Source organism: Leucoraja erinacea, chromosome 11 (genome assembly GCF_028641065.1).
Source record: "Leucoraja erinacea ecotype New England chromosome 11, Leri_hhj_1, whole genome shotgun sequence".
Taxonomy (NCBI): Eukaryota; Metazoa; Chordata; class Chondrichthyes; order Rajiformes; family Rajidae; genus Leucoraja; species Leucoraja erinaceus.
In genome coordinates, this window is record NC_073387.1 from 1,508,731 (window position 1) to 1,535,736 (window position 27,006).

A 27,006-nucleotide genomic window follows, 5' to 3' on the forward strand; every position below is an offset into this window, starting at 1 on the left:
CAGCTTTCATGTCATTCACAAGGTTACTAATCATACATCCTCCATTCACATCCAGGCCGTCAATATGCATCCCACGCAGTAATAGTTTCATCACCAATTCCTGGGCATAGATTTTCAATTTAAAAAAAAACATCCTTCCACCACTGCTCTCTGCCTCCTATTACAAAGTAAATTTGGATCATATTAGCTAACTTGTTTTAACCTTCCGGACCAGCCTGCCAAGTAGGACCTTTCAAATACCTTACAAGTCTATATTGCTAACAGATTCAGGATCCTGGAGCAGCGAAGCAGCTGTGGTACCTGCTGTGCCCTCTTGTTACACCCTACCTCCCGTCTCCACCTATCATCTTTTATGGTAGTGTCTGGTATCCATATTATCAGAAGGATAGCCAGGCAGTGGTTTAGTGTAAAAAATCATGGCAAATGAACCAAAGCTGTGAGGTTATAACCATGAACAAACATTGAACTGATGTGACTTCAGTTTATAGTCTAAATGAAATGATGATGTCTACAACAATCTTGCATTTCGTTAGAACGTAGAACATAGAATAGACAATATCTGTGCCGATCATGATGCTAAGACCTATCTACCGGCACGTAACCCATATCCCTCCTTTCCCTGCATATCCATATGCTTATCCAGAAGTCTTTTAAATATCACTGATGTATCTGCTTCATCCACCATCCCTGGCATTCACCACCCTCTGCAAAACAAAAACTTGCCCCGCACATCTTCTTTAAACTTTGTCCTTCTCACCATAAAGCTCTGCCCTCTTGTATTTGATTTTTCTATCCTCGAAAAAAGCTTAGAAACATAGAAATTAGGTGCAGGAGTAGGTCATTCGGCCCTTCGAGCCTGCACCGCCATTCAATATGATCATGGCTGATCATCCAACTCAGTATCCCGTACCTGCCTTCTCTCCATACTCTCTGATCCCCTTGGCCACAAGGGCCACATCTAACTCCCTCTTAAATATAGCCAATGAACTGGCCTCAACTACCCTCTGTGGCAGAGAGTTCCAGAGATTCACCACTCTCTGTGTGAAAAAAGTTCTCCTCATCTCGGTTTTAAAGGATTTCCCCCTTATCCTTAAGCTGTGACCCCTTGTCCTGGACTTCCCCAACATCGGGGAACAATCTTCCTGCATCTAGCCTGTCCAACCCCTTAAGAATTTTGTAAGTTTCTATAAGATCCCCTCTCAATCTCCTAAATTCTAGAGAGTATAAACCCAGTCTATCCAGTCTTTCTTCATAAGACAGCCCTGGCATCCCAGGAATCAGTCTGGTGAACCTTCTCTGTACTCCCTCTATGGCAATAATGTCCTTCCTCAGATTTGGAGACCAAAACTGCACGCAATACTCCAGGTGTGGTCTCACCAAGACCCTGTACAACTGCAGTAGAACCTCCCTGCTCCTATACTCACCTACCTGCTCCTATACTTCTAACTGTCTACCCTATCTGTACCCTATTTAGTACTCAAACACCTGGATTATTTGCTGTATTGTGTAAGAAAAATAATCCTTTGACTCAGATATCAGTTCCCCCAAATTAACCAAATCTAATGCTTGGTTGGTTTGAGATTGGAAATGTCAAACTATTGTTGCTCTGAGCTAAAGCTGTGGAAAGTTGGTTGGCCAGAATAAAGGGTGTTTGTACAGTGTGCCTGATTTTCACCAGAGCAATTCTGTACCAAAAACTGCAAGTACTGGAAATCTGAAATAAATATAGAAATTGCTGGAAACATTTAGCATATCAGTCAACAAGTGTGGAGAGGAGTAAATATCTCATGCCATGATGGAAAGCAAGAGGGACCTTTTATTTTTTTTAAATGTAGGGCATAAAACTAATCTCATTTTAGAACCGTACAGCACAGGAACTCAATCTACAATATCTGTGCCAAACATGATGCCAAGTTAAACTAATAACCGCTGCCTGCACATGATGTCACTCGTACAGCATAGGAACGGGCTCTTGGTTGATCAGCCATGATCATATTGAATGGCGTTGCAGGCTCGTAGGGCCAAATGGCCTATTCCTGCAACTATTTTCTATGTTTCTATGTTTATGACAAACATGATGCCTAGCTGAACTGATCTCATTTACCTGCACTTGATCCATATCCCTCTATTCCCTGCACTTCTATGTGCCTATCCAAAAGCCTCTTAAGCACCACTGCCTCCACCACCACTCCGGCTAAGCGTTCCAGGCCTCCACCATCCTCTGCAAAAAATTTGCCCCACTCATCTCCATAAACCTTTCCCCTTCTCATCTTACAGCACACTTCCACCTTGGCAAAATGTTTCTGACTGTCTACCCTATCTATGCCTCTCATAATGTTATATATTTCTATCATGTCTCCCCTCAACCTCCAACATTCCAAAGAAAACAATCAAAGTCTATCCAACGTCTCCCTGTAGCTGAAACCCTCTAATTCAGGCAGCATTCTGGTAAACCTCCCCTGCACCCTCTCCAAAGCTTTCGTATCTTTTCTGCAATGGGGTGACCAGAACTGCATGTAACACTACAAATGCAGCCTTACCTAAGTCCTATAGTGCTGCATCTTGACATCCTCTTATGTTCAATACCCCTGGCAATTAATGCAAGCAGAGCCCATGCCTTCTTTACCAGCCTGTCTACTTGCACTGCCACCTTTAGTGAGCTATGAGCTTAGACTCCAAGATCTCTCTGCTCATCATTGCTGATAATTGCCATTAACTGTATACTCTCTTCTTACATTCAACCTCCCAAAGCACAACACCTCACACTTGATCGGAAAAACTCTATCTGCCATTTATCCATCCATTTCTACAGCTGATCTATATCCCGCCGTATCTTCTGACAGCCTTCCCCACAGTACAAAACTACAATTTTGGTGCCGTCAGTAAAGTTACTCACCAACCATTTATGTATATTCCAAACAGTAGAGGTCCCAGCACAGATCTCTGCAGAACTTCACTGGTCACAGACCTGCCAAATTTATATGACTACGTCATCATGACTCCCTAAGGAATCCATAAGGAATCTTACCAAAAGCCTTACTAAGATTCATGTATACAACATCCACCGCCACGCCTTCTTGAATCTCCTTTGTCACCTCGTCAAAAACTCCATCATGTTGATGAGACATGACCTGCCGCGTACAAAACCATGCTTGCTATCATTAATTAGCCTCTTCTCTTCTAGATGGGAGTAAATCCTATCTCAAAGAATTCTCTCTGCTAGTTTCCCTACCTCTGACGTGAGGCTCAATGGCCTATAATGCCCTGGATTCTCTCTAACATAGAAACATAGAAACATAGAAATTAGGTGCAGGAGTAGGCCATTCGGCCCTTCGAGCCTGCACCGCCATTCAATATGATCATGGCTGATCATCCAACTCAGTATCCCGTACCTGCCTTCTCTCCATACCCCCTGATCCCCTTAGCCACAAGGGCCACATCTAACTCCCTCTTAAATATAGCCAATGAAGTGGCCTCAACTACCCTCTGTGGCAGAGAGTTCCAGAGATTCACCACTCTCTGCGTGAAAAAAGTTCTTCTCATCTCGGTTTTAAAGGATTTCCCCTTTATCCTTAAGCTGTGACCCCTTGTCCTGGACTTCCCTAACATCGGGAACAACGGGAACAATCTTCCTGCAATCTACTTCCTTTCCTAAACAAAGGAACACCATTAGTCACTCTTAAGTCCTTTGGAACCTTGCCTATGGCTGGAGAAGAAACAAAAATCCTCATCAAAACCCCACAATCGTCTCTCTTGTATTTCTCCATAATCTAAGAGAGATTCCACCAGGCTCTGGGTACTTATCCACCTTAATGTTCTTTCAGAGCTTTAGGACCACCTCCTTCTCAATCTCAACAGTCTAAGTATATTGGTATTCTACACACTGATCCCGCAGTCCTCCGTCTTTCTCCTCTGTGAATACAGACACAAAGCACCGTACTCATTTAGATTTCAGAGAGAGGGTGAGATAAGTGAATAGAGGGATTTTAGAGCAAGGATGAGAATTTAAATACTGAGTCATTGTTTAACCATTGGCCAATTTAGATCAGATATTACATGGACCTGGTATGAGTTGGATTTAGAGCAAGTTAGAAAATAAGTAGCAGAATGTTGGATCACCTCAAGAGTAAATGGGATAGTAGAAGGGTAGCTGTGTAAAGGAGCTTTAGATGCGGCTAAATCAGCTAAATTCATAAGGTATAAGGTATAAACATGAAAATAAAATGTTATTCTTGCCTTTTAGATAAACGAACAACTCTAAAATCTGAAGGCCTACCACCCCTTCCACCTCAACGACCTGGATCAGTGCCAATTGTACCGGCTGGAAAGCGCAGTATGGTAAGTGAATATTGAGTTATAGCGTGATACAGTATGGTGGGCAGAAACATTCAGCGACACCATTCATTTGTCTTTATCATTTTATTTCCTGCTTTTTGATAAATAGTTGTATTATTGAGTGAAATCAAAGAGTGGGACACAAAACCTGACATTAAAAACATATCTGATGATGCAATGTGGAAGCAAAGAGTTAAACATTCTCCTTATCCCAACTCTCTATTGAGAGAGAGGCACAAAATCCTGGAGTAACTCAGCAGGACAGGCAGTATCCCTGGAGAGAAGGAATGGGTGACAGTTCAGGTTTAGACCCTTCAGACTAGTCAGGGGGAAAAGGAAACGAGAGGTATGGATGGTGATGTAGAGAGACATCATAATCATAATTTATGTGCCAAGTATGTTTTGCAACATACGAGGAATTTGATTTGCCTTACAGTCATATCAATAAAATGCAACAAGACACACAAAATACATTTTAACATAAACATCCACCACATTCCTCACTGTGATGGAAGGCAAAAAAAAAGCTCAATCTTTGTTCTCCCACGGACGGGGTCTCGAGCCTTCTGTTGATGGGACGATCTTGGCTCCCGTAGCCGGCGGTCAGGCCCTCCGCGTCGGGGTGATCAAGCTCCTGCATTGGGGGGGATATCAGCTCCCGCTGCTGGGCGATCGACCCCGGGTCGGGGCTGGTCGAACGTTCTGTGACTTTGGAGCTTCCCGACATTGATCTCTACATGAGATTGCGAGCTCCTCAATGGTGAAATCTGCAGGCCGCGGTTGGTGTGTCAATCCCAGGCAAGGGATCGGCTCCGATGGTAAGTCCACACCCCGCGGTGGGGCTCAAAGTCAGTCCCAAGCAAGGCCGCCAACTCCATGATGTTAGGCTGCAGAGCGACCGGATACACGATCCGGAAAACAATCGCATCTCCGGCAAAGTAAGAGATTGAAAAAAGTCCCCCCACCCCACATAAAACAAACCAGAGAACATTAACAGAAACTTTTAAAACACATTAACGGGACTGAGGTGGAGCGCGTCTCCAGCTATAAATTCCTCGGAGTCCATATCTCGGAGGATTTGTCCTGGTCCCTCAACACCTCCAAGCTGATCAAAAAGGCACAGCAGCGCCTTTACTTCCTGAGGAGGCTCAAGAAAGCTCACCTGTCCCCCCAGATCCTGACCAACTTTTACCGCTGTACCATAGAGAGTATCCTGACCACCTGCTTCACGGTATGAATCAGCAGCTGCACTGCTGCGGACAGGAAGGCACTACAACGGGTGGTGAAAAGCGCACAGCACATCATCGGTGTCCTGCTCCCTGCCATGGATGCCCTCCACCGAAAACGGTGTCTGAGACGGGCTGGGAAGATCATCAAAGACCCCTCACACCCCAACCATGGACTGTTTGCCCTCCTCCCATCAGGGAGGCGGTACAGGAGCCTCAGGTCACGTACTAGTAGGATGAGGAACAGCTTCTACAATAATACATTACACTGCTGAACTCGGAGTCCCGCCGATAGATTTCTCTGGTCCCTCCGTCCCCTTTGTTTAATTATTCTGTATTTCCTGATTATTCTGTATCTTCCCTCTTTCTATTTTTTTTGTTTTCTTTATGTACAACTACTACGGACTGACGCAAAACTGCATTTCGTTGTACTGATACTTGCATTTGTGCGATGACATTAAAGTTGAATTGAATTGAATTGAAAAACAACAAAAAAGACGAAAAGACAAACAGATCGTTGGCAAGGCTGCTAGCACTGACGGCGCCACCCGGTGGACATAGAACAAATGAATGAAAGAAATGCGAAAAAGTTTTGATGATAAAATAAATAGACCATTGTTAGTTGTTTGCTAGATGAGAACGGGAACGTGGTGCGACTTGGGTGGGGACGGGATGGAGAGAGAGGGAATGCAGGGGTTACATACAGCTATTGTGGGGTTAAGATTCTCTTTAAATATGGGCCTGTGAGGTTTCCACCGTTGTTTAGACAATGTTCCTCTAAAAGGTGAGAAAAGCATACAAATTGATCCACAGATTGAATTAAACATCTTTTAAAATTCCATTTATCGCTTCTCCTAATATCCTTAACCTCCCATCATAATATTGACATATTTTCCAATCATGCTTTCTGAGTACATAATTTCTTGAGTTAAACATGTTGCAAACTACTCATCTTTCTTATCCAAAAATGAAGATAATGCGACAGGTTCAGCCTCCAAAGTCTTGTACAAATGCAACATAATATTCCAACTTCTACAGTGCATTCAGAAAGTATTCAGACCCCTTCACTTTTTCCACAATTTGTTATGTTACAGCCTTATTTAAAAATGGATTAAATTCATGTTTTTTTATCATCAATCTACACACAATACCTCAGAATGAAGAAGCGAATCCAGGTGTTTAGACATTTTTGAAAAGTAATTAAAAAGAAATAACTGAAATATCACATTGACATAAGTATTCAGAACCTTTGCTATGACACTCAAAAATAAGCTGAGGTTCATTGTGTTTCCATTATTATCCTTGAGATGTTTCTACAACTTGATTGGAGTCCATCAGTAGTAAATTATATAGATTGGACATGTTTTGGAAAGGCACACACCTGTCTATATCAAGTCCCACAGTTGACAGTGCATGTCGGAGCAAAAACCAAGCCATGAAGACGAAGGAATTGTCCGTAAACATCCGAGACAGGATTGTGTCGAGGCACAGATCTGGGGAAGGGTATAAAACAATGTCTGCAGCATTGTCCCGAAGAGCACAGCGGCCTCCATCATTCTTAAATGGAAGAACTTTGGAACCACCAGGACTCTTCATAGAGCTGGCCGCAAAGTCAAATTGAGCAATCGGGGGAGAAGGGCCTTGGTCAGGGAGGTTCCTCTGTGGCAATGGGAGAACCTTCCAGAAGGACAACTATATCTGCAGCACTCCACCAATCAGGCCTTAATGGTAGTGGCCAGTAAAAGGCACATGACAGCCCGCTTGGAGATTGCCAAAAGGCACCTAAAGGACTCTCAGACCATGAGACACAAGATTCTCTGGTCTGATGAAACCAAGATTTAACTCTTTGGCCTGAATGCCAAGCATCACATCTGGATGAAACCAGGCACCGCTCATCACCTGGCCAATACCATACCTACGGTGAAGCATGGTGGTGGCAGCATCATGCTGTGGGGATGGTTTTCAGCGGCAGGAACTGGGAGACTAGTCAGGTTGGAGGAGAAGATGAACGAATCAAAATACAGAGAGATCCTTAATGAAAACCTGCTCCAGAGCGTTCTGGACCTCAGACTGGGGCGGAGGTTCACCTTCCAACAGGACAACGACCCTAAGCACACAGCCAAGACAATGCAGGAGTGGCTTTGTGACAAGTCTGTGAATGTCCTTGAGTGACCCAGCCAGAGCCCAGACTTGAACCCGATCGAACATCTCTGGAGGGACCTGAAAATAGCTGTGAATCGATGCTCCCCATCCAACCTGACAGAGCTTGAGAGGATCTGCAGAGAGGAATGGGAGAAATTACCCAAATACAGGTGTGCCTAACTTGTAGCGTTATACCCAAGAAGACTTGAGGCTGTAATCGCTGCCAAAGTTGCCTCAACAAAGTACTGAGTAAAGGGTTTGAATACTTGTGTAAATGCGATATTTCAGTTATTTCTTTTGAATGACTGCAAAAATTTCCAAACACCTGTTTTTGCTTTTTTATTATGGGTATTGTGTGTAGATTGATGATAAAAAAAAAAAGAATTTAATCCATTTTAGAATAAGGCTGTAACGTAACAAAATGTGGAAAAAGTGAAGGGGTCTGAATACTTTCTGAATGCACTGTACACTCTATTCCCTGATTGTTGAATGCCAGTGCGAAAAGCCTTCTTCACCACCATATCTACCAGTGACTCCACTTTCGGGGAACTATGTTTTCTGAGACCACTCTGCTCTACAACGTTCCCGAGGACACTATTATTCACTATAAACGTCCTTCCCTGAATCGACTTCCCAAACAGCAACACATGGTGAGGCCGCCTTTGGAGTATTTTGTTCTGTTTTGATTCCCCTGCTGTAGGAAGGATACTGTTAAGCTAGAAGGAGTGCAGAGAAGATTTACATGGATGTTGTCAGGACTTGTGGGTCTGAGCTATAATGAGAGGTCTGGGACTTTATTCCTTGGGGGGTGGCAAATGTTGTGCCTCTATTTAAGATAGGCTGCCAGGAAAAGCCTGGGAATTTTAGACCAGTGAGCCTAATATCTGTGTTAGGCAAGCTACTCAAAAGTATTCTGAGGGCTATGATATACATGTACTTGGGTGGACAGTGTCTGATTAGGGACAGTCAGCATGGTTTTGTACATGGAAGATCGTGTCTCACTAATCTGAGTTTTTTGAAGTAACCAAAAAGGTTGATGAGGGCAAAGCTATAGACATTGTCTGAATGAACTTCAGCAAGGCATTTGGTAAGTTTCCACATTTTAGACTGCTCTAATCGTATGGGATTCAGGGAGAGCAAGCTGACCGGATAGAGAAAAGGACACGAAGTGCTGGAGCCAGGCAACATCTTTGGAGAACATGGATGAGGTGGAATTTGGGGCCGAGACCCTTCTTCAGACAGGATAGAAAATTGGCTTCATGGAAGGAAGCAGAGGTGATGGTGTAAGGTTTTTGTTCAGACTGGAGGCCTATGGCCAGTGGTATGCCTGGCGGTGATGGGTACATTGCTATTTGCGCCGACCAAGATGCCCCATATACACTATGAGGTCCCATCTGCCTGTGTTGGGCCAGATCCCTCTCCTTTCCTATCCATGTACCTGTCCATATGACTTTTAAATACTGTCTCAACTACATCCTCTGGTAGCTTGTTCCATATATCCACCATCCTCATGTTGATGGTGGATGTATGCCACTCAGGTTCTTATTAAATCTTTCACCTATGTCCTCTGGTTCTTGATTCCCCTACCCTGGGTAAAAAAACTAGCCTGTCTATCCCCTCATGATGTGTACACCTCTAAAAGATCACCCCTCATCCTCTCACGCTCCAAGGAATGAAGTCATAGCCTGCACAACCCCTCCCTAGAGCTCGGACCCTGATGCCCTGGCAACATCCCCATACATCTTATCTGCACTCCTTCTAGCTTATCCTGACCAAGAGACCAAAACTGAACACAACAGAAGACTGTGACTCCATCAATGTCTTGTACAATTGTAACATAACATCCCAACATTTATCTTCAATACCCTGACTGATGAAGGTCAATGTGCTGAAAGCCTTCTTGACCACCCTATCTACCTGTGACACCACTTTTAAGGAACACTCCTAGATCCCTCAGCTCTACAACACTGGTCAGGGCCCTGCTATTCACTGTAAAGGTCCAGCCCAGTTTGGCTTCCCGATATACTTATCTTGCACTTATCTGCATTAAACTCCCTTCCTCAGCCCAGCATTTACTCTAGCACTTTGTGTCCTTTTCTCGATCCAGTCAGCTAGCTCTCACTGGATCCCATGCAACCTAATCATAATCATACTTTATTAGCCAAGTATGTTTTGCAACATATGAGAAATTTGATTTGCCATACAGTCATACCAATAATAAGCAACAAAACGCACAAAATACATTTTGACATAAACATCCCCCACATCCCTCACTGTGATGAAAGGTGGAAAAAAAAAGTTAAATCTCTTCCCTTCTTTGTCCTCCCCCACCCTCCATATAAAACAAACCAGAGAACATTAACACAAACCTTTAAAAACACAGAGGTCACCCATACAGTAGTTCTATCCTAAATAAGGACAAAACGGAGATAATTGTTTTTGGTGCTAAAAAAGAAAGGCTTAAAGTAACCCAACACATTCACTCTCTGTCCTTGAAAACTTCAAACAAAGCCAGAAATCTCGGGGTTATTATGGATTCAGATTTACATTTCGACAGTCACATCAAATCAGTAACAAAATCGGCCAACTACCACCTCAAAAACGTAGCAGGATTAAGAGGACTCATGTCAGCTCAACACTTAGAAACACTTGTACATGCCTTTATTACTAGTAGGCTAGATTATTGTAACAGTCTCCTTGCAGGTCTTCCGAAAAAAACTGTCAGGCAGCTACAGCTTGTTCAGAATGCTGTTGCTAGAGTTCTAACAAAGACCAAAAAATTTGAACACCTTACACCAATTCTTAAATCCTTACATTGGCTCCCTGTATGTCAGAGAATTGATTTCAAAATCCTGCTGCTCACCTATAAATCACTACATGGTTTAGGGCCAATGTATATCACTGACATGCTTCCACTACATAAGCCTTCTAGACCGCTAAGATCTTCTGAAACCAATCTGTTAGTGATTCCCAGAGTAAATACAAAACATGGGAAAGCAGGATTTAATTACTATGCAACAAATAGCTGGAATAAACTTTCTGAAGATTTAAGACTTGCTTCAATTTTGACCACTTTTAAAATAACTTTTAGGTACACAAAAATGCTCGAGAAACTCAGCGGGTGCAGCAGCTTCTATGGAGCGAAGGAAATAGGCGACGTTTCGGGCCAAAACCCTTCTTCAGACTGATGGGGGGTGGGGGGGAGAAGGAAGAAAAAAGGGAGGAGGAGGAGCCCGATGGCGAGGGGATGGGAGGAGACAGCTCGAGGGTTAAGGAAGGGGAGGAGACAGCAAGGGCTAACAAAATTGGAAATTTGGAAAGTGGTGAAATCATTGGACAAAGTCAGCATGGATTTGCGAAAGGTAAATCATGTCTGACGAATCTTATAGAATTTTTCGAGGATGTAACTAGTAGCGTGGATAGGGGAGAACCAGTGGATGTGGTGTATCTGGACTTCCAGAAGGCCTTCGACAAGGTCCCACATAAGAGATTAGTATACAAACTTAAAGCACACGGCATTGGGGGTTCAGTATTGATGTGGATAGAGAACTGGCTGGCAAACAGGAAGCAAAGAGTAGGAGTAAACGGGTCCTTTTCACAATGGCAGGTAGGGGGGTACCGCAAGGCTCAGTGCTGGGACCCCAGCTATTTACAATATATATTAATGATCTGGATGAGGGAATTGAAGGCAATATCTCCAAGTTTGCGGATGACACTAAGCTGGGGGGCAGTGTTAGCTGTGAGGAGGATGCTAGGAGACTGCAAGGTGACTTGGATAGGCTGGGTGAGTGGGCAAATGTTTGGCAGATGCAGTATAATGTGGATAAATGTGAGGTTATCCATTTTGGTGGCAAAAAACGGGAAAGCAGACTATTATCTAAATGGTGGCCAATTGGGAAAGGGGGAGATGCAGCGAGACCTGGGTGTCATGGTACACCAGTCATTGAAGGTAGGCATGCAGGTGCAGCAGGCAGTAAAGAAAGCGAATGGTATGTTAGCTTTCATTGCAAAAGGATTTGAGTATAGGAGCAGGGAGATTCTACTGCAGTTGTACAGGGTCTTGGTGAGACCACACCTGGAGTATTGCGTACAGTTTTGGTCTCCAAATCTGAGGAAGGACATTATTGCCATAGCGGGAGTGCAGAGACGGTTCACCAGACTGATTCCTGGGATGTCAGGACTGTCTTATGAAGAAAGACTGGATAGACTTGGTTTATACTCTCTAGAATATAGGAGATTGAGAGGGGATCTTATAGAAACTTACAAAATTCTTAAGGGGTTGGACAGGCTAGATGCAGGAAGATTGTTCCCGATGTTAGGGAAGTCCAGGACAAGGGGTCACAGCTTAAGAATAAGGGGGAAATCCTTTAAAACCGAGATGAGAAGAACTTTTTTCACACAGAGAGTGGTGAATCTCTGGAACTCTCTCCCACAGAGGGTAGTTGAGGCCAGTTCATTGGCTATATTTAAGAGGGAGTTAGATGTGGCCCTTGTGGCTAAGGGGATCAGGGGTATGGAGAGAAGGCAGGTACGGGATACTGAGTTGGATGATCAGCCATGATCATATTGAATGGCGGTGCAGGCTCGAAGGGCCGAATGGCCTACTCCTGCACCTAATTTCTATGTTTCTAAAATTGGGAGAATTCAAAGTTCATGCCACCTGGACGCAAGCAACCGAGGCGGAATATGAGGTGCTGTTCCTCCAATTTCCGGTGTTGCTCACTCTGGCAATGGAGGAGACCCAGGACAGAGAGGTCAGATTGGGAATGGGAGGGGGAGTTGAAGTGCTGAGCCATCGGGTGTTCAGGTAGGTTATTGCGGACTGAGCCGAGGTGTTCGGCGAAACAATCGCCCAACCTCCGCTTAGTCTCCCCGATGTAAATCAGCTGACATCTAGAGCAGCGGATGCAGTAGATGAGGTTGGAGGAGATACAGGTGAACCTTTGTCGCACCTGGAACGACTGCTTGGGTCCTTGAATGTAGTCGAGGGGGGAGGTGAAGGGACAGGTGTTGCATTTCTTGCGATTGCAACGGAAAGTACCCGGGGAGGGGGTGGTTCGGGAGGGAAGGGAAGAATTGACAAGGGAGTTGCGGAGGGTGCGGTATTTGTCGGCTTGGGGTGCGCCCTTGTTGCGAGTGCGGGGATGGGCAGAGAGAGCAGTGTTGCGGGGTATGGATGAGACCCTGGTGCGAGCCTCATCTATGGTGGCGGAGGAGAATCCCCGTTCCCTGAAGAACGAGGACATTTCCGATGTCGCCATGTCTTCCCTCAAAGTAATGTGTCCTCAAGACATGGCAAATGTCCCAAATTCTCCAGTCGCCATGTCTTCCCTCAAAGTAAAATCAGAGGAGATATATTTATTAAGGACATTTCTCAGCTCCAGTAGCTCTACACATATATGACTGGTTTGATTTCTGAGGGGCGTTACCCTTAATCTACATCAAAACCCTTTGGATTTCCCCTAATATTAGCTGCCAGAGCTATCCCCTGCACTTTTTTGCCCTCCTGAGTTCCTTCCTGAGTTCACAAAACTCCTGGGAATACAATTAATTGCAGCTGCCTACCCCTGTCACATGCCTCCACTTTCCTGACCAGAGCTTCCATTTCTCTCGTCGACTAAGCTTCCTTACGCCCACCTACCTTGTCCTTCACTCTAACATGCTTTGCATGCCCTGAACTTTTGTCATTACATTTTTAAAAGAATCCCACTTTCTTGACATTCCTTTGCCTACAAAACAACCAACTCTAATCTACTTCAGCAAGTTCCTGTCCAATACCATCAAAGTTTGCCATGTCCCAATTCAGAATTTTAACTTGATGCCCGCCCTGTCTTTATCAATAACTATGTTAAAGCTAATAGAACAGTTATCGCTGGTCTCAAAAGGCTCACGCAAGGATAGTTTAGTCATGTGCCATTCCCAATATCTGAAGAGTAGGTCAACCTTTGCCCTCTCCCATGTAGAGCCCTCCACATATTGCCTGAAGAAACTTCCCTGAACACATTTTCAAAATTCAGTAGGTTTCTAATGGTCAGTCCAGGTGAATTTGGGGGCAGAATGGAAGTTAGTGATCCCACCACAAGTCATATCTTCCTGTCTCCACCCCTTTCCGCCTTCCACTGGATTCCGATTCAAAACGTCACCTATTCCTTTTCTCCAGAAATTCCACCTGACCAGCTGAGGTACTCCAGTACTTTGAAGACAGAACTCTCTTCAATGTAAACCAAGATCTGCAGTTCCTTCCTACACTTGTGCCAACATGCACAACAACTTACCCTCCCCTATGAGATTGTCATGCAACCGTTTAGAGACATCCTGGACCCTGGCACCAGTGAATGATAGGGCTCTGGGGAGTGTTGTAGAGCAGAAGGATCTAGGAATGCAGGTGCATGGTTCCTTGAAGGTGGAGTCGCAGGTAGGGTGATCAAAAAGGCTTTTGGCACATTGGCCTTCATTAGTATTGTATAGAAATTGAGCGGTCATATTTCAGTTGTATAAGACGTTGGTGAGGCCACATTTACAGTGTTGTGTACAGTTCTAGGCACCATGTTATAGAAAATATCGTGTCAAGCTCTTGCCAATAGTAGGTGAATCGAGGACTAGAGAACATAGGTTTAAGTTGAAGTGGAAAAGATTTAATAAGAATCTGAAGGGTAACTTTTTCACACAAAAGGTAGTGGGTGTATGGAAGAAGCTGCCAGAGGAGATAGTGGAGGCAGGGACTATCCAACATTTAGGAAACAGTTTGACAGGTGCATGGATAGGACAGGTTTGGAGGGATATGGACCAAACAAGGGCAGGTGGGACTAGTGTAGCTGGAACGTTGGTCAGTGTGGGCAAGTTGGGCCGAAGGGCCTGTTTCCACACTATCTCTCTATGACTATGACCAGGGAGGCAACACGCTATCGTGGAGTCTTGATTTCTCCCACAGAATATCCTATCTACCTCCTAATGGGCTTGTCCCGCTTAAGCGACTTTTTAAGCAACTGCAGGAGACTATGCATTAGCCACATGGTCGCCACATGTTCGTCGCTGGTTGCCGGGGAGTCACCTTCATGGTCGTGAGGAGTTCCCGCATTCTGGGAACTAGTCACGGCCTCATTATGGTCGCCGCAAATTTTTCAACATGTTGAAAAATTTACCATGGAGAGTAGCGAGAATTCTCGTGCCGTAGGTGGGTCGCCTGGAGGTGCTAGCGGGTTGCCAGGAGGTCGAAGGTTCTCGTAGGTTGTAGCCGGTGCTGACCGGTGAATTTCATTGACTCATTGGGAAAAACCAAACATAAGCAGTAGTTTTCAGAACCAAGGATAACTGACTGGTAATGTTAATGTCCGCCGAACTTCATAGCCGTGTATCTCTGGCTTCTTAAAAGTTGTCTCCACTCCTCTTCCCCCCTCTCTCCCCCTTCTTTCCCCCATCCCCCCCCTCTTTTAAAGGACTTACCGCACACTGTGCTTTTTAGCTTCTTAATTACAGCGTCAACCTTCCTGTTCATCACAGTGTGTGCCTATCACATTGGCTTTGCACCGTGTGAATTTCACTCAGACAACGCTCCCCCCGCTTGCTCTGTCCCCCCGCCTGCATAACGGGCTGGTGAAGGAAGCGAGGTGTGTGTGTGTGTGTGTTCCACTCTGACAGTCGCCATTCCAGTTGCCGGTTTTTTAGGCGACTGCCATCAACTTGACATTCACCGGCAGTCACCTGAAAAATCGCCCAAGTGGGACAGGCCCATAACTAAGGAGAACACTACCACTATGGCTCCGCGTGACATTACTCTTCTCCACTGTGCCTCACAGCCCTGCCTGCTTCTTCTGCTCACCCCAGTCAAGTCAAAAATGCATACCTGTTTAGAAGGGAATGGTCAGAGGGGTCACCTCCATTTTGGTCTACTCCCTTTCCTTGTGGTCACCCACCTACTCATTTCCTGTACCTTAGTTGTGACCACTTCACTATAACACTTCTCCATGAAGTTCTCATTCTCATCAATGATGCAGAGGTCATCCAGTTGCTGCTCCACTTCCCTAACAAGACCTTCTCACAGCACTTATGAATCTTGAGCTAATTTACCCTCGACACAGCCTCTCTCCCAATATGGCTGCTTCCATTAGGTCACTCAGCTAATTTATTAGTTGCTCAATTCGCCAATTTTGATCACCCAACCAATTCAATGGGTAGCTTTTCAATATCTCTCATTCCAGCTCTGACACTGAAATTAACTCACTACCCCGATCCACGGGCTAGCTTTTTAATTCTCCCATTTCTGTTCCAACACCAAAATTAACTGGCTCCAACAATCCAAGGGCTAGATTTTCAATTCTCCTGCTCCTGCTGTCAACAGTGGAGTCAACAATGGTGACGGAAAAAGAGCAGTGAAGGCTTGTCAATCTTTCACCCACCATCACCTCACTTTTAGGAAATGTACAAGGAAAATTAGAGCTTCTGGATTCTTCGTCCTTCACGCTACTTCACATGAGAGGGTAGTATAATGCAAGAGACTTTTCCCAAATTTTGCACCAATCAGCGTTAAAATGAGAGGTTATATACTGAAACCCCAATCACCCAGAAGTTGAAATGCTTATTTTTATTATTTCTTGCAATGTGACCATCTCTGATCATTTATTTGAAACCCTTGGTTATCTGGAAAGGGATATATAAATTACCTGCACAGAAAAGTACCCTCTCTTCAACAATCAACTCCCTACACCCATGATTCTGAGGTTCACCTGTGAAAGTATAATGCATCGATGCACGAGATTCATGCTTGGTGGAATCCCTTGAATAAGCCCCAGCGTCTCCGGTTTGAAGTGGGTCCACATTGTGCATTAGAGGAACTCTAATTAAAAAGGCCGATTGCGTAAAGCAGGTATACATTTTTTAACAATCCAGCCAATAGGCCCTTTTCAAATTGAGTTCTGCCATATTTCCAGTACCTGTGCAAATTAGAATTAGAAATAGATCCTTTATTTGTCATTCAGACCTTATGGTCTGAACAAAATGTCGTTACCTGCAGCCATACATACAATAATAAACAACAGAACAGACAGTAAACACAAATTAACATCCAGCACAGTGAGTCCACCAAACACCTCCTCACTGTGATGGAGGCAAAAATCTTAGGGCTGCAGTCTCTTCCCTCCTCTTCTCCCTCTGCACTGAGGCGATACCCCACCGGGCGATGGTAAATCAGTCCCGCGGCTCACCGAGCTCCGCAAACGGGCCGGTTCAAACTCCGCGGCCCGGGGGTGGTCGAAGCTGCCGCCCTCCAGTCCAGCGGACGCAGCTGTTGACGATGTCGTCCATTGGCCCGCGGCCGAACCCCGGACTCAGGCCGCCGCCGCCAGAACGCCGTCTCAGCCACCGGAGCACCGTTCCAGCCCCGAGCCGGGTCGCCCTCACGGGAGCTCCGTTAGCCTCGAGCCAGGCCGCCCTCACAAGAGCGTCTCAGCCCCTCACGGGAGTGCCGTTACCCTCGAGCTGGGCCGCCCTCATGGGAGCGCCGTTACCCTTGAGCTGCGCCGCCCTCACGGGAGCACCGTTAGCCTCGAGCTGGGCCACCCTCACGGGAGCGCCATTACCCTCGAGCTGGGCCGCCCTCACAGGAGTGTCTCAGCCCCTCACGGGAGCGCCGTTCCAGCCCCGAGCTGGGCCGCCCTCATGGGAGTGAGCCCAGGGCGAGTCCTGACAGACTCTGCCTCCGGAGCCTCGAGGTCGCCAGCTCCGCCATTAGGCCTCAGCGCAGACGGAGGCAGAGAAGGGGATATGACAAGAAAGTCGCATTCCCCCGAAGGGAGAGACAGAAAGCCCTGTTTCAACCCCCCCCCCCCCCCCACACATAACACAAACCTAAAAACCAAAAACTTAACTAAACAAGACGAAAAAAACAACACAAAAGTAAAAACAAACGGACTGCAGGCGAGCCGCAGCCATTCACCAGCGCCGCCACTTCCAGAAGTGAGGCAACAAATGAGGCAATAAAACTTACAACTTCACTTATTGGTCCAATAACAGGCAAAATTGTGAAAATTAACCCCCCGTGGCATATATAATATTTCTTGCACTAATATTGTTTAGTTATTAAGTTTAAAAACAAACACACGTTACAACAAGGATTTCAATAGATGTAACAGCAGTATTTTTAATATGCTTTCTCTTTTCCAGCCAAACATGTTCTCCAATCTATCAGTCAATGAAGATCCAGGACAGAACAAGGATCGAATCTTTCCAACCACGGGTTACATAGGTACTTTCATATTTATAGGGTTTTTTTAAATCCATGTATTTTGAACATTTAGTTTCTTTCATAATCATACTTTATTAGCCAAGTATGTTTTGCAACATACGAGGAATTTGATTTGCCATACAGTCATACCAATAAAAAGCAACAGAACACACAAAATACATTTTAACATAAACATCCACCACAGTGACTCCTCCACATCCCTCATTGTGATGGAAGGCAATAAAAAGTTAAATCTCTCCCTTTATTTGTCCTCCAATGGTCGGGGCCTCTAACCTTCATTGACGGGACGATCTTACTCCCGTAGCCAGCGGCGGGCCTCCTTGTCAGGACAATCAAGCTCCTGCATCAGGTGATATCTCATCTCCCCCGCGCCGGGCGATCTACCCCGGATCGGGGCAAGTCAAACGTCGTGCGGCTTTTGGAGCTTCCCCACGTCGGTTTCTTACCCGAGACTTCGAACTCCTTGATGTTAAAGTCCGCAGGCTGCGATTGAGCATCGATCCTACGCAATAAATCGGCTCCGATGTAAGTCCACGCCCCGTGGTGGGGCTCAAAGTCAGCCCCGAGTAAGGCCACCAACTCCACGATGTTACGATCCAGAAAGCAATTGCATCTCCCGCAAAGCAAGAGATTGAAAAAAGGTTTCCCCCGCCCATCCCCCACATAAAACAAACCAGAGAACATTAATGCATACTTTTTGAAACATACTAAAAATAACAAAAAAAAGATGAAAAGAACAAACTCTTGGCAAGGCTGCCATCGAAGCGCCAGCGGGTGGTGTTTTTAATTTAATTTAACATCACAATTATTATGAAGCTTTAACACCTTTTTTGAGTCATCGTGATAATCCTGAATTGTAAAGCCATGGTATATCAATGGTGGATGCAAAAAGCTGGAGTAACTCAATGGGTGATGTTTCGTGTCGAGACTCTTCTTGATTGTTTTTGCCATGTAATTCACTACATTATCGACGACAGCAGGGAAAGTATTTGCAGAATAATTTTGCAGAAGTTCGATGGGCCTTCCTGAGTGTGAACCCACGGAAAGCAACTGATAGAATCTCTGGCTGCATCCTTAGGAAAAGCGTGGATCAACTAGTAGGAGTGTTCACCAACATCTTTAGTCTCTCCCTACTCAGTTCTGAGGTACCCGCCTACTTCAAGCAGACCACTCTCATCCCGGTGCCAAAGAAAAACAAGAACTTATGCCTTAATGACCACTGTCCAGTGGCCTTGAAGTTATGTTAAGCACAAATCAGATCGCCAGTGGGAATATTGTCCCAGTACTGCCATACACAAATGTTTCCAGTGTAGAAAAGGCCAACACTAAAGGCCATGGCTAAATAAGGTGGGAAAGGGAAATGTTTAATGGTTTGTGCAAGGTAAGGTTTTTACACAGCGTGTGGTGGGGCCTGGAAAGCATTGCCAGGTGCGGTGGTGGAGGCAGATCCGTGGTGTTTAAGAGGCTTTTAGTTAGGCACATGGAGTGCAGGGAATTGAGGAATATGGATCATGTGCAGGCAGATGAGATCAGTTCAGCAAGGCATCATTTTCAACATAAACATTGATGCCAAAGGGCCCACTCCTGTGCTAAACAGTTCTATGTTCTGTGTTCTATTTCAAGTCATATGCCCATTGAGTCAGTGTTGCTTTTAAAACTCAATTTATTCTTGTTTTACTTGAGTGAGAAGTTAATTATGGGCTGAGGAATTCAGTTTCTTAATGTTTTTTTCATATTATACAATTGAAAGGGTTTTATTTCCTTATTAAGCATAGGAAAGAACTCAAGCTGGCAATTAGTAAGCCAGCTCTTTAGTTTAGTTTAGTTTAGAGATACAGCGTGGAAACAGGCCCTTTGACTCGCCGAGTCCACCCCGACCTGCGATCCACACAAATTACCACTATCCTACACACACACGGGGCAATTTTACATTCATACCAAGCCACTTAACTTACAAGCCTGTACGTCTTTGTAGTATGCGAGGAAACCGAAGATCTTGGAGAAAGCTCATGTGGTCACAGGGAGAACATACAAACTCTTACAGTCAGCACCCATAGTCGGGATCGAACCTGGGGCACTGGTCTGTCAACGTTGTAATGGCCTAATTCTGTTCAAAGCCTATCACTTATGACCATATGACTCCAAGTTCCACGAGTTTGGAGTCTGACAAAGGTGTTCTTCTTATCCAGGTCTTCTAGGGACTAGAGTAGCGCCAGGGAGATGGCAATAGCCATGGACCTATTGTGGCAGTAGGCAAACATTTAATGTTTGCCATAACCAGCGTCTTGAAACATTTCATGCTGTTAGATGTCAAGGCCACTGGACGGTAGTCATTGAGATATGAGATTTTGCTTTTCTTTGCTATCGGGGTGATAGTGGTCTTCTTGAATTGGGTAGGTATCAGAGATTAAAGATGTTCGTGAACACTCCCGCTAGTTGTGTCACGCAGTTCCTAACGACGTGGCCAGGAACACTATCTGGGCTAGTTGCTTTCCTGGGGTTCACCCTCAGGAAAACTGATCTAACTTCTGCAACAGTGATCCTGGGAAAAGGCGTATTTGAGACTGACGGGACGGATGTCATTTCCCTGTTGGCCTTCTGTTCAAAGCGAGCATAGTTCATCATGTAGGGCTGCACTATCACCAGCGATGTTGCCTGACTTCGCTTTGTACAAGTTATAATATTCAGGCCTTGCCACAATCGACGGGTGCCCAAATAATTATACTGGGACACAAGTTTGACCTGATGGCTTTGTGAAGATTGTAGAGAGATTTCTTGTACCGTTCAGGATTGTTTGACGTACGCAGTGATCTTCACCTGGGAATAGACCTCACGGTACATCCATGGTTTCTGGTTGGATTGTCTTATTCGGCATGCATTCCTCTATGCAATTACTGATGATGCCAATCACGGCAGTGGCATACTTATTCAGGTTGGCCACAGATTCCCTGAATATGGACAAGAGCAGGGACACTTTATTGAAACACTACTAAATTATATTTGGACTATTTAAACATAGTTACACCATATTTGGAGTAATTTGATCTAGTGATAGTTATAGGATGAATGCGGAAAAGATTCACCAGGATGTTGGCTGGAATAGAGGGCTGTAAGTATATGCCGAGTTTGGATAAGCTGCATTTATTCTCACAGCAACATGGCATGCTGAGGAGTCTAGAACGAGATGTTTAAGGTGAGGAAAAGTTGAAATGATATTTGAGGGGACGGTATCTCACACAAAGGATTGTGGTTATCTGGAATGAACTGCCAGAGGAGGTGGTAGAGGGAGATACAATTCAACTATTTACAAGGCATTTGGATAGTTACTTAGATAGGAAAGGCATAGATTGATAGAGGCAAATGGGATTAGTGTAGGTAGAGATCGCCAATATGATCGGTGTGGAAAATGGCAGTGCTATACTTTTCTATTATTTTACCTATAAGCACAGGAAAGATAACATCAACACTGATTCTCCATATTTATATCATCAACATTGTCAAACCACATGAATAAACAGGCCTGGTGTTTGCCAAAACACAAGAATCAACGAATCTCTGAAAAATGTTCTGTATTTATTGATGGGTGGCACATCAAAAAAACTCTGACTCCCACAAACAATACACGTTTTTCAGAGGGTCTCTCTTGGCTGATGTCAACAGTGATCAGAAACCTAAAAGCAGCATATTCTATTCAACACTGATAAGGGCTATTAACCACTGTGTAATCACCATTCACCAAGAAGGGAGGTGATTAGAAAGTCTAACTTGTTTAGCTAATGAAGTGTACATCCTTTTAGCAAGGAGAAACCTTGAGTGGAGGTCCAATGGAAATTCCTTTAAGCCATGGTACAATTGGCCATTTAAAAGTACAGAACCAGGAAGTGTTGATTAAATCTCTGGACGAGATGCAACTTATTTAATTATGAATAAATGAATGAATGCATTAAAAAAAATCTCTGTAATGTTGTGCGTTCCAGCAATAAAATTGCCTTTGACTAAAAAACAATGCTGGAGGAAATCTGTGGAAGGGTCTGACAGGGTCTGTGGAAGGGAATAGATAGATGATTTTTCAAGTCAGGACCCTTCTTCAGATTGATAGAGCAGAGGGGATATAGCTAGTTGAAAGGTGAGGGGTAGAGGTGAGGCAAGGGGGCTCATAAGTGCGGCTCAGTGGTACGGCAGTAGAGTTACTGCCTTACAGCGCTAGAGACCTGGGTTCAATCCTGACCATAGGTGCTGTCTCTATAGAGTTTGCAGGTTCTCCCTGTGACTGCATGGGCTTTCTCTGGGTGTTCCGGTTTCCTCACACATTCCAAAGACGTGCAGGTCTGTAGGTTAATTGGCTTCTGTAAAAAAAATAGTCCCTAGTGTGTAGCATAAAATGAGTGTACGTGTGATTGCTGGTTGCACGGACTCTGGACCAAACGGCCTGTTTCCACGCTGTATCTCTAAACTAAACTACAAAGCAAGCAAGTGGTGGGTGGATCCAGGTGAGGAGGGATTTATTGGCAGATGAGTCTAGTGTGGAAAAGAAAGGTGGAGAAAGTAACCAAGGCTGGAGGTAATTAGAGGGGAAGACAACCTTACTAAGTCAGTGTAAATGGAGATATTAGATATTATGGATCTTATTGAAACATATAAGATTGAGGGTTTGGACACGCTAGAGGCAGAAAACATGTTCCCGATGTTGGGAGAGTCCAGAACCAGGGGCCACAGTTTAAGAATAAGGGGTAAGCCATTTAGAACGGAGATGAGGAAACACTTTGTCACACCGAGAGTTGTGAGTCTGGGAATTCTCTGCATCAGAAGGTGGTGGAAGCCCGTTTTCTGGATACTTTCAAGACAGAGCTAGATAAGGCTCTTAAAGATAGCAAAGTCAGGGGATATGAGGAGAAGACAGGAACAGGGTACTGATTGTGGATGATCAGCCATAATCACATTGAATGGTGGTGCTGGCTCGAAGGGCCGAATGGCCTACTCCTGCACCTATTGTCTATTGTCTATATTCTATCCCTCTGTCCTGCAACTTCTTCTCCTCCATGTTTCTGTCCAGCTGCTGTGGACCACGTACCTTTGTAGATTGACACAAAATGCTGGAGGAGCTCAGCGGGACAGGCAGCATCTCTCGAGAGAAGGAATAGGTGATGTTTCGGGTGGAGATCCTTCTTCAGACTTCTTCTGAAGAAGGGTCTCGGCCACAAAACGTCACCCATTCCCTCTCTCTAGAGATCCTGCCTGTCTCGCTGAGTTACACCAGCATTTTGTGTCTATCTTTGGTTTAAACCAGCATCTGCAATTCCTCCTATACCTTTCCAGATTACAGTGCAGCAACATCTGCAACTGTTGCAAACTGCAGTGTCACTTACTATCTGATGAACACCTAACACTGTTTCTAAATTATGTTAACCAGTCTTGCTTTTTATGAGAAATTCTCAAATTGGCCTTCATAATAAACACCAAGAATTGTTGTGATAATTAGTGCACCACGACGAGTACAATCCAATATTTATGCACCGCTGTTTGCTTTAAGTATTTTTCAGTTTCATCAGTTTATAACTCTTGTAAATTACTTCCTTGCAGCTCCCAAAGTCGACAGGAGCAGGAAACCTACTTTAGATCAGCCAGGCAGTGAAAGAGATTCCCCTTCAATGGGTAAGTGGAATTTCCGAACAATTCTCTTAAATCTTGCTTCAGCTGCTTCAACCTAGGACTGCACTTCTGTTACAATGCTGCTGAAGGTTTTTGATTCCATAGTCTCCACATTGAACTTTTAAACTGCTTTAACCATTCTACCTTGCCACCTCCCATTCATACAGTTCTCTAATATGGCGTTTGACTGCTTGTTCTAAAGCCAATGAGCTCAGTGTCATCTTTAATCTGAATAAGTTGCTCCAAAGCACTACATTAAAGATGCTTCCTAAACCTGTCTATTTCAGTGTTGAAGCAGCAGCGGGAGATTTCCAAACGCATCATTCTGACTGATCAAATTTGGCTAATTGAGCAGCAAATATAATTAAGGCATAGTTGAGCAGAGTGGCCATTTTGGGAAAGAGGCTGTAGGGTGGGTAAATGTGAGGCTTTGGCTCTAGAGGCTTCAGTGAGGAGGCTGAACAAATGGGGTCGAGAGTTAAACAGTCTGCTGTTTCTCGTGTGCAATTGTTGTGGTTTATTGCCTCTTGGTTTTCATGCAGTAATGATGGCAGGTAGAATGGTGCAATGTTCCTCCTGCAGGATGTGGGAAGTCAGGGAAACCTGTGGTAACCATGATGACCACACCAGTGGGAAGTGTGTCCATCTGCAGCTTCTTTAAACCCCTTTTTCATGGGGCGACTTGACGCAAGAGTTAACCAGAGTTGAACATCGTGGGAACCTCTTGCGATAACCGTACGGCATTCGTGGACCACCGTGGCGCTAACGGCAGGTACTCGTGTAACTTGGTGACTCGGGAGACAATTCAAACAAGCTTGAATTTCTCCAAGAGTGACTTGTACACTTGTGGTTGAACATTGCAACATTATATGCACGTAGTGGCCAGTGCAATATCCGTACTGACTCTTGCGTGTACCGTGGGAACTCCTGCGAACGGTGAACCCGGAAGCTGGACAGAGGGGTCAGAGGGTGAGTAAAAATTGTCTTCTGTGGGATTGAATTTAAAAAATAAAGATTTGCATCCGCATATGGACATCAACTTATTCATGAGTTATGTTAATGAGATTCAAGAAAATAACTATAATCTTTAAAAGGGACTTTACTGAAAGGTCCCGCATTTTTATGGTCCGTGAGAAATTTTTCACATGTACTTCTTTGAGAGATACAGCTCGGAGTCCTCGCCAACCAGCAATCGATGCCTTTCTGAAGCAGGGTCCGGAACGCTACCAATCAATGTTCTCCAGAGACACGTGTAAAGGAGTGAACTGCACATGCTGGTTTAAAATGAAGACAGACACAAAAAGCTGGAGTAACTCAGCGAGTCAAGCAGCATCTCTGGAGAAAAATAGGTGATGTTTCGGGACGAGACACATCTTCAGACTCAATTCCGATTAGGATGTCTGAAGAAGGGTTCCGATTCGAATCGCCACCTATACTTTTTCTCCAGAGATGCTGCCTGACACGCTGACTTACTCCAGCTTTTTATGTTTTTCTTCCCAGATCTGACTTACCTGCTGAGTTACACCAACATTTTGTGTCCGTGTTCACTATGAACATTGAATTATTTAATTTTAGGTAACTTACACTCTCTCTCTCCTGCCCACCCCCTCCTGCCCCCCCCCCCCCCTGCAGTAATTGTCGGTTAACCAGTCCAAGGTTTGCAACGCTGGTTCCCTCTTGGGATCACACTATCCCTAGCCAACAATTGGCCTATCAGGGAACCAAATATAGACATAAAGTGCTGGAGTGATTCAGTGAGTCAGGCAGCATCTCTGGAGGAAAGGGTTAGGTGACATTTCGGGTCGGGACCCCTCTTCAAAATACCCTGCTGAGGTCATCTGTTGTTGGCCCTGATTTGACCCGGTCTTTTCTTGCTTCCTGTTCCCCCCTACAATCATCCCGAAGAAGGGTCCCGACCAAAAATGGAATCTATTCCTTTTCTCCAGAGATGCGGCTTGGCCCGCTGAGTTACTCCAGCATTTTGTGTCTAACTTGCTGATTCAGACAGTTTTTGATTTACTCTGAAACACACGTTGGAAATTTAAACTTGGGCGCAACTAACATCGTCTTACCCGTGGGAACTCTTTAACTCAGCAGGCAGGCAGCAGTTAATTGTTGCTCTCTTCAGTTTCCCAGGGGGTCTGGACGGGACTGGAGTTGGGAGGGAAAGGTGGGGGAGTTGAGGGAGAGGAGGGGGAGACAGATGGGGGTGTCTTCATTTACTGGCGGCAGGTGTCTGTGACTGAAACAGGCAGGTGAGATTTCACATCCACCTTGTGTGTGCCTCTCTCTCTCTCCCTCCCTCCCTCTCACACAGGCTGAGAGACTCTGCCTCAGTAACTGTGCTCACTCCATCTGTGTCTCCCACATACACAGTAAAACTCTGCTTTGTGTGTGTATATACCAATTCAACCAAGGGAGGATATTTATAGTGTGTGAAAATAAAAGTGACATCATTTGTGCCACGTGATGATTTAATTACACTTGACAGTTACATTCAAGATTTAACGGGAAAGCTCGGGAGACGGACAAGTCACTCGCACAAATAACAGAAATGCCGAGTACCGTGGGAACTCTTTGTCTACCCCCCCGTTATATCGTGTGATATCATGATAGACCACGACCACTTCACTCTGGCTACATCTTGCGTCAAGTTGCCCGTGAAAAAGGCCTATTACATACCATGTTAGGGAACTAGATCTCCAGCTGGATGATCATCCAGGAGAATGAGAGCTTCATAGATTGGAGTTATAGTGAGATGGTCACGCTAAGTCCAGGACGAGAGTAGACGGGTGACCACATAAAAGGGAATGGGCAGAGACTGTGGGAGAACCCTCTGGCTATTCATCTTGAAAACAGGTGCACCCTTTTAGATATCATTGAGGGGGTGGACACCAGTAGCTGTCAGGCCTGTGGCACTAAGCTGGGCTCTGAGGCACAGCAAGAAAAGGAATGTCAGGCAGAGCCATAGTGGGAGGTTTGTTAGGGGCGCAGACAGGAGATTCTGAAGCAGCAATCGAGACTCCTTGATGACAGGATCAGGATGTCTCTGAGCGGCTGCATAAGATTCTCAAGGGGAGGGTGAGCAACCAGAAGTTGTTGTTCATATTGTTACAAATGATACATTTTCTCCATCCTGCCATCTGGGAAGAGGTACAGGAGCATTAGCTGCACAACCAGCAGGATGCTCCTCAGCTTCTTCCCACAGGCTATAAGACTGCTAAATGGACTTTGCCCCCTGCCAAGTATCGCGCACAAGCCCCCACACTGCAGCAGAGCCACTGTTGTGCCGCTGCCGGTCGGAACGCCTGTTGAATGTTTAGTAGAGTGTTAAATTTGTTCATGATACATGTATTTATTTATTTATTTATTTATTTATTTTAATTTCTATTTATTTTTCATGCACACTGAATG

The 27,006-nt window shown here is 45.0% G+C and overlaps 1 protein-coding gene across 1 annotated transcript in view; it reads left to right on the top strand.

Annotated features, from left to right (window-relative positions):
* The window catches only part of LOC129701410 (lymphocyte cytosolic protein 2-like), a 144,539-nt gene that overhangs the window by 70,959 nt on the left and 46,574 nt on the right, over positions 1-27,006 (top strand). Inside the window, exons 8-10 of the mRNA XM_055642564.1 lie at positions 4,244-4,338; positions 17,862-17,943; positions 23,524-23,595. Of these exons, the coding sequence (XP_055498539.1) occupies positions 4,244-4,338; positions 17,862-17,943; positions 23,524-23,595 (249 nt within the window). The remainder of the gene's footprint in view (positions 1-4,243; positions 4,339-17,861; positions 17,944-23,523; positions 23,596-27,006) is intronic.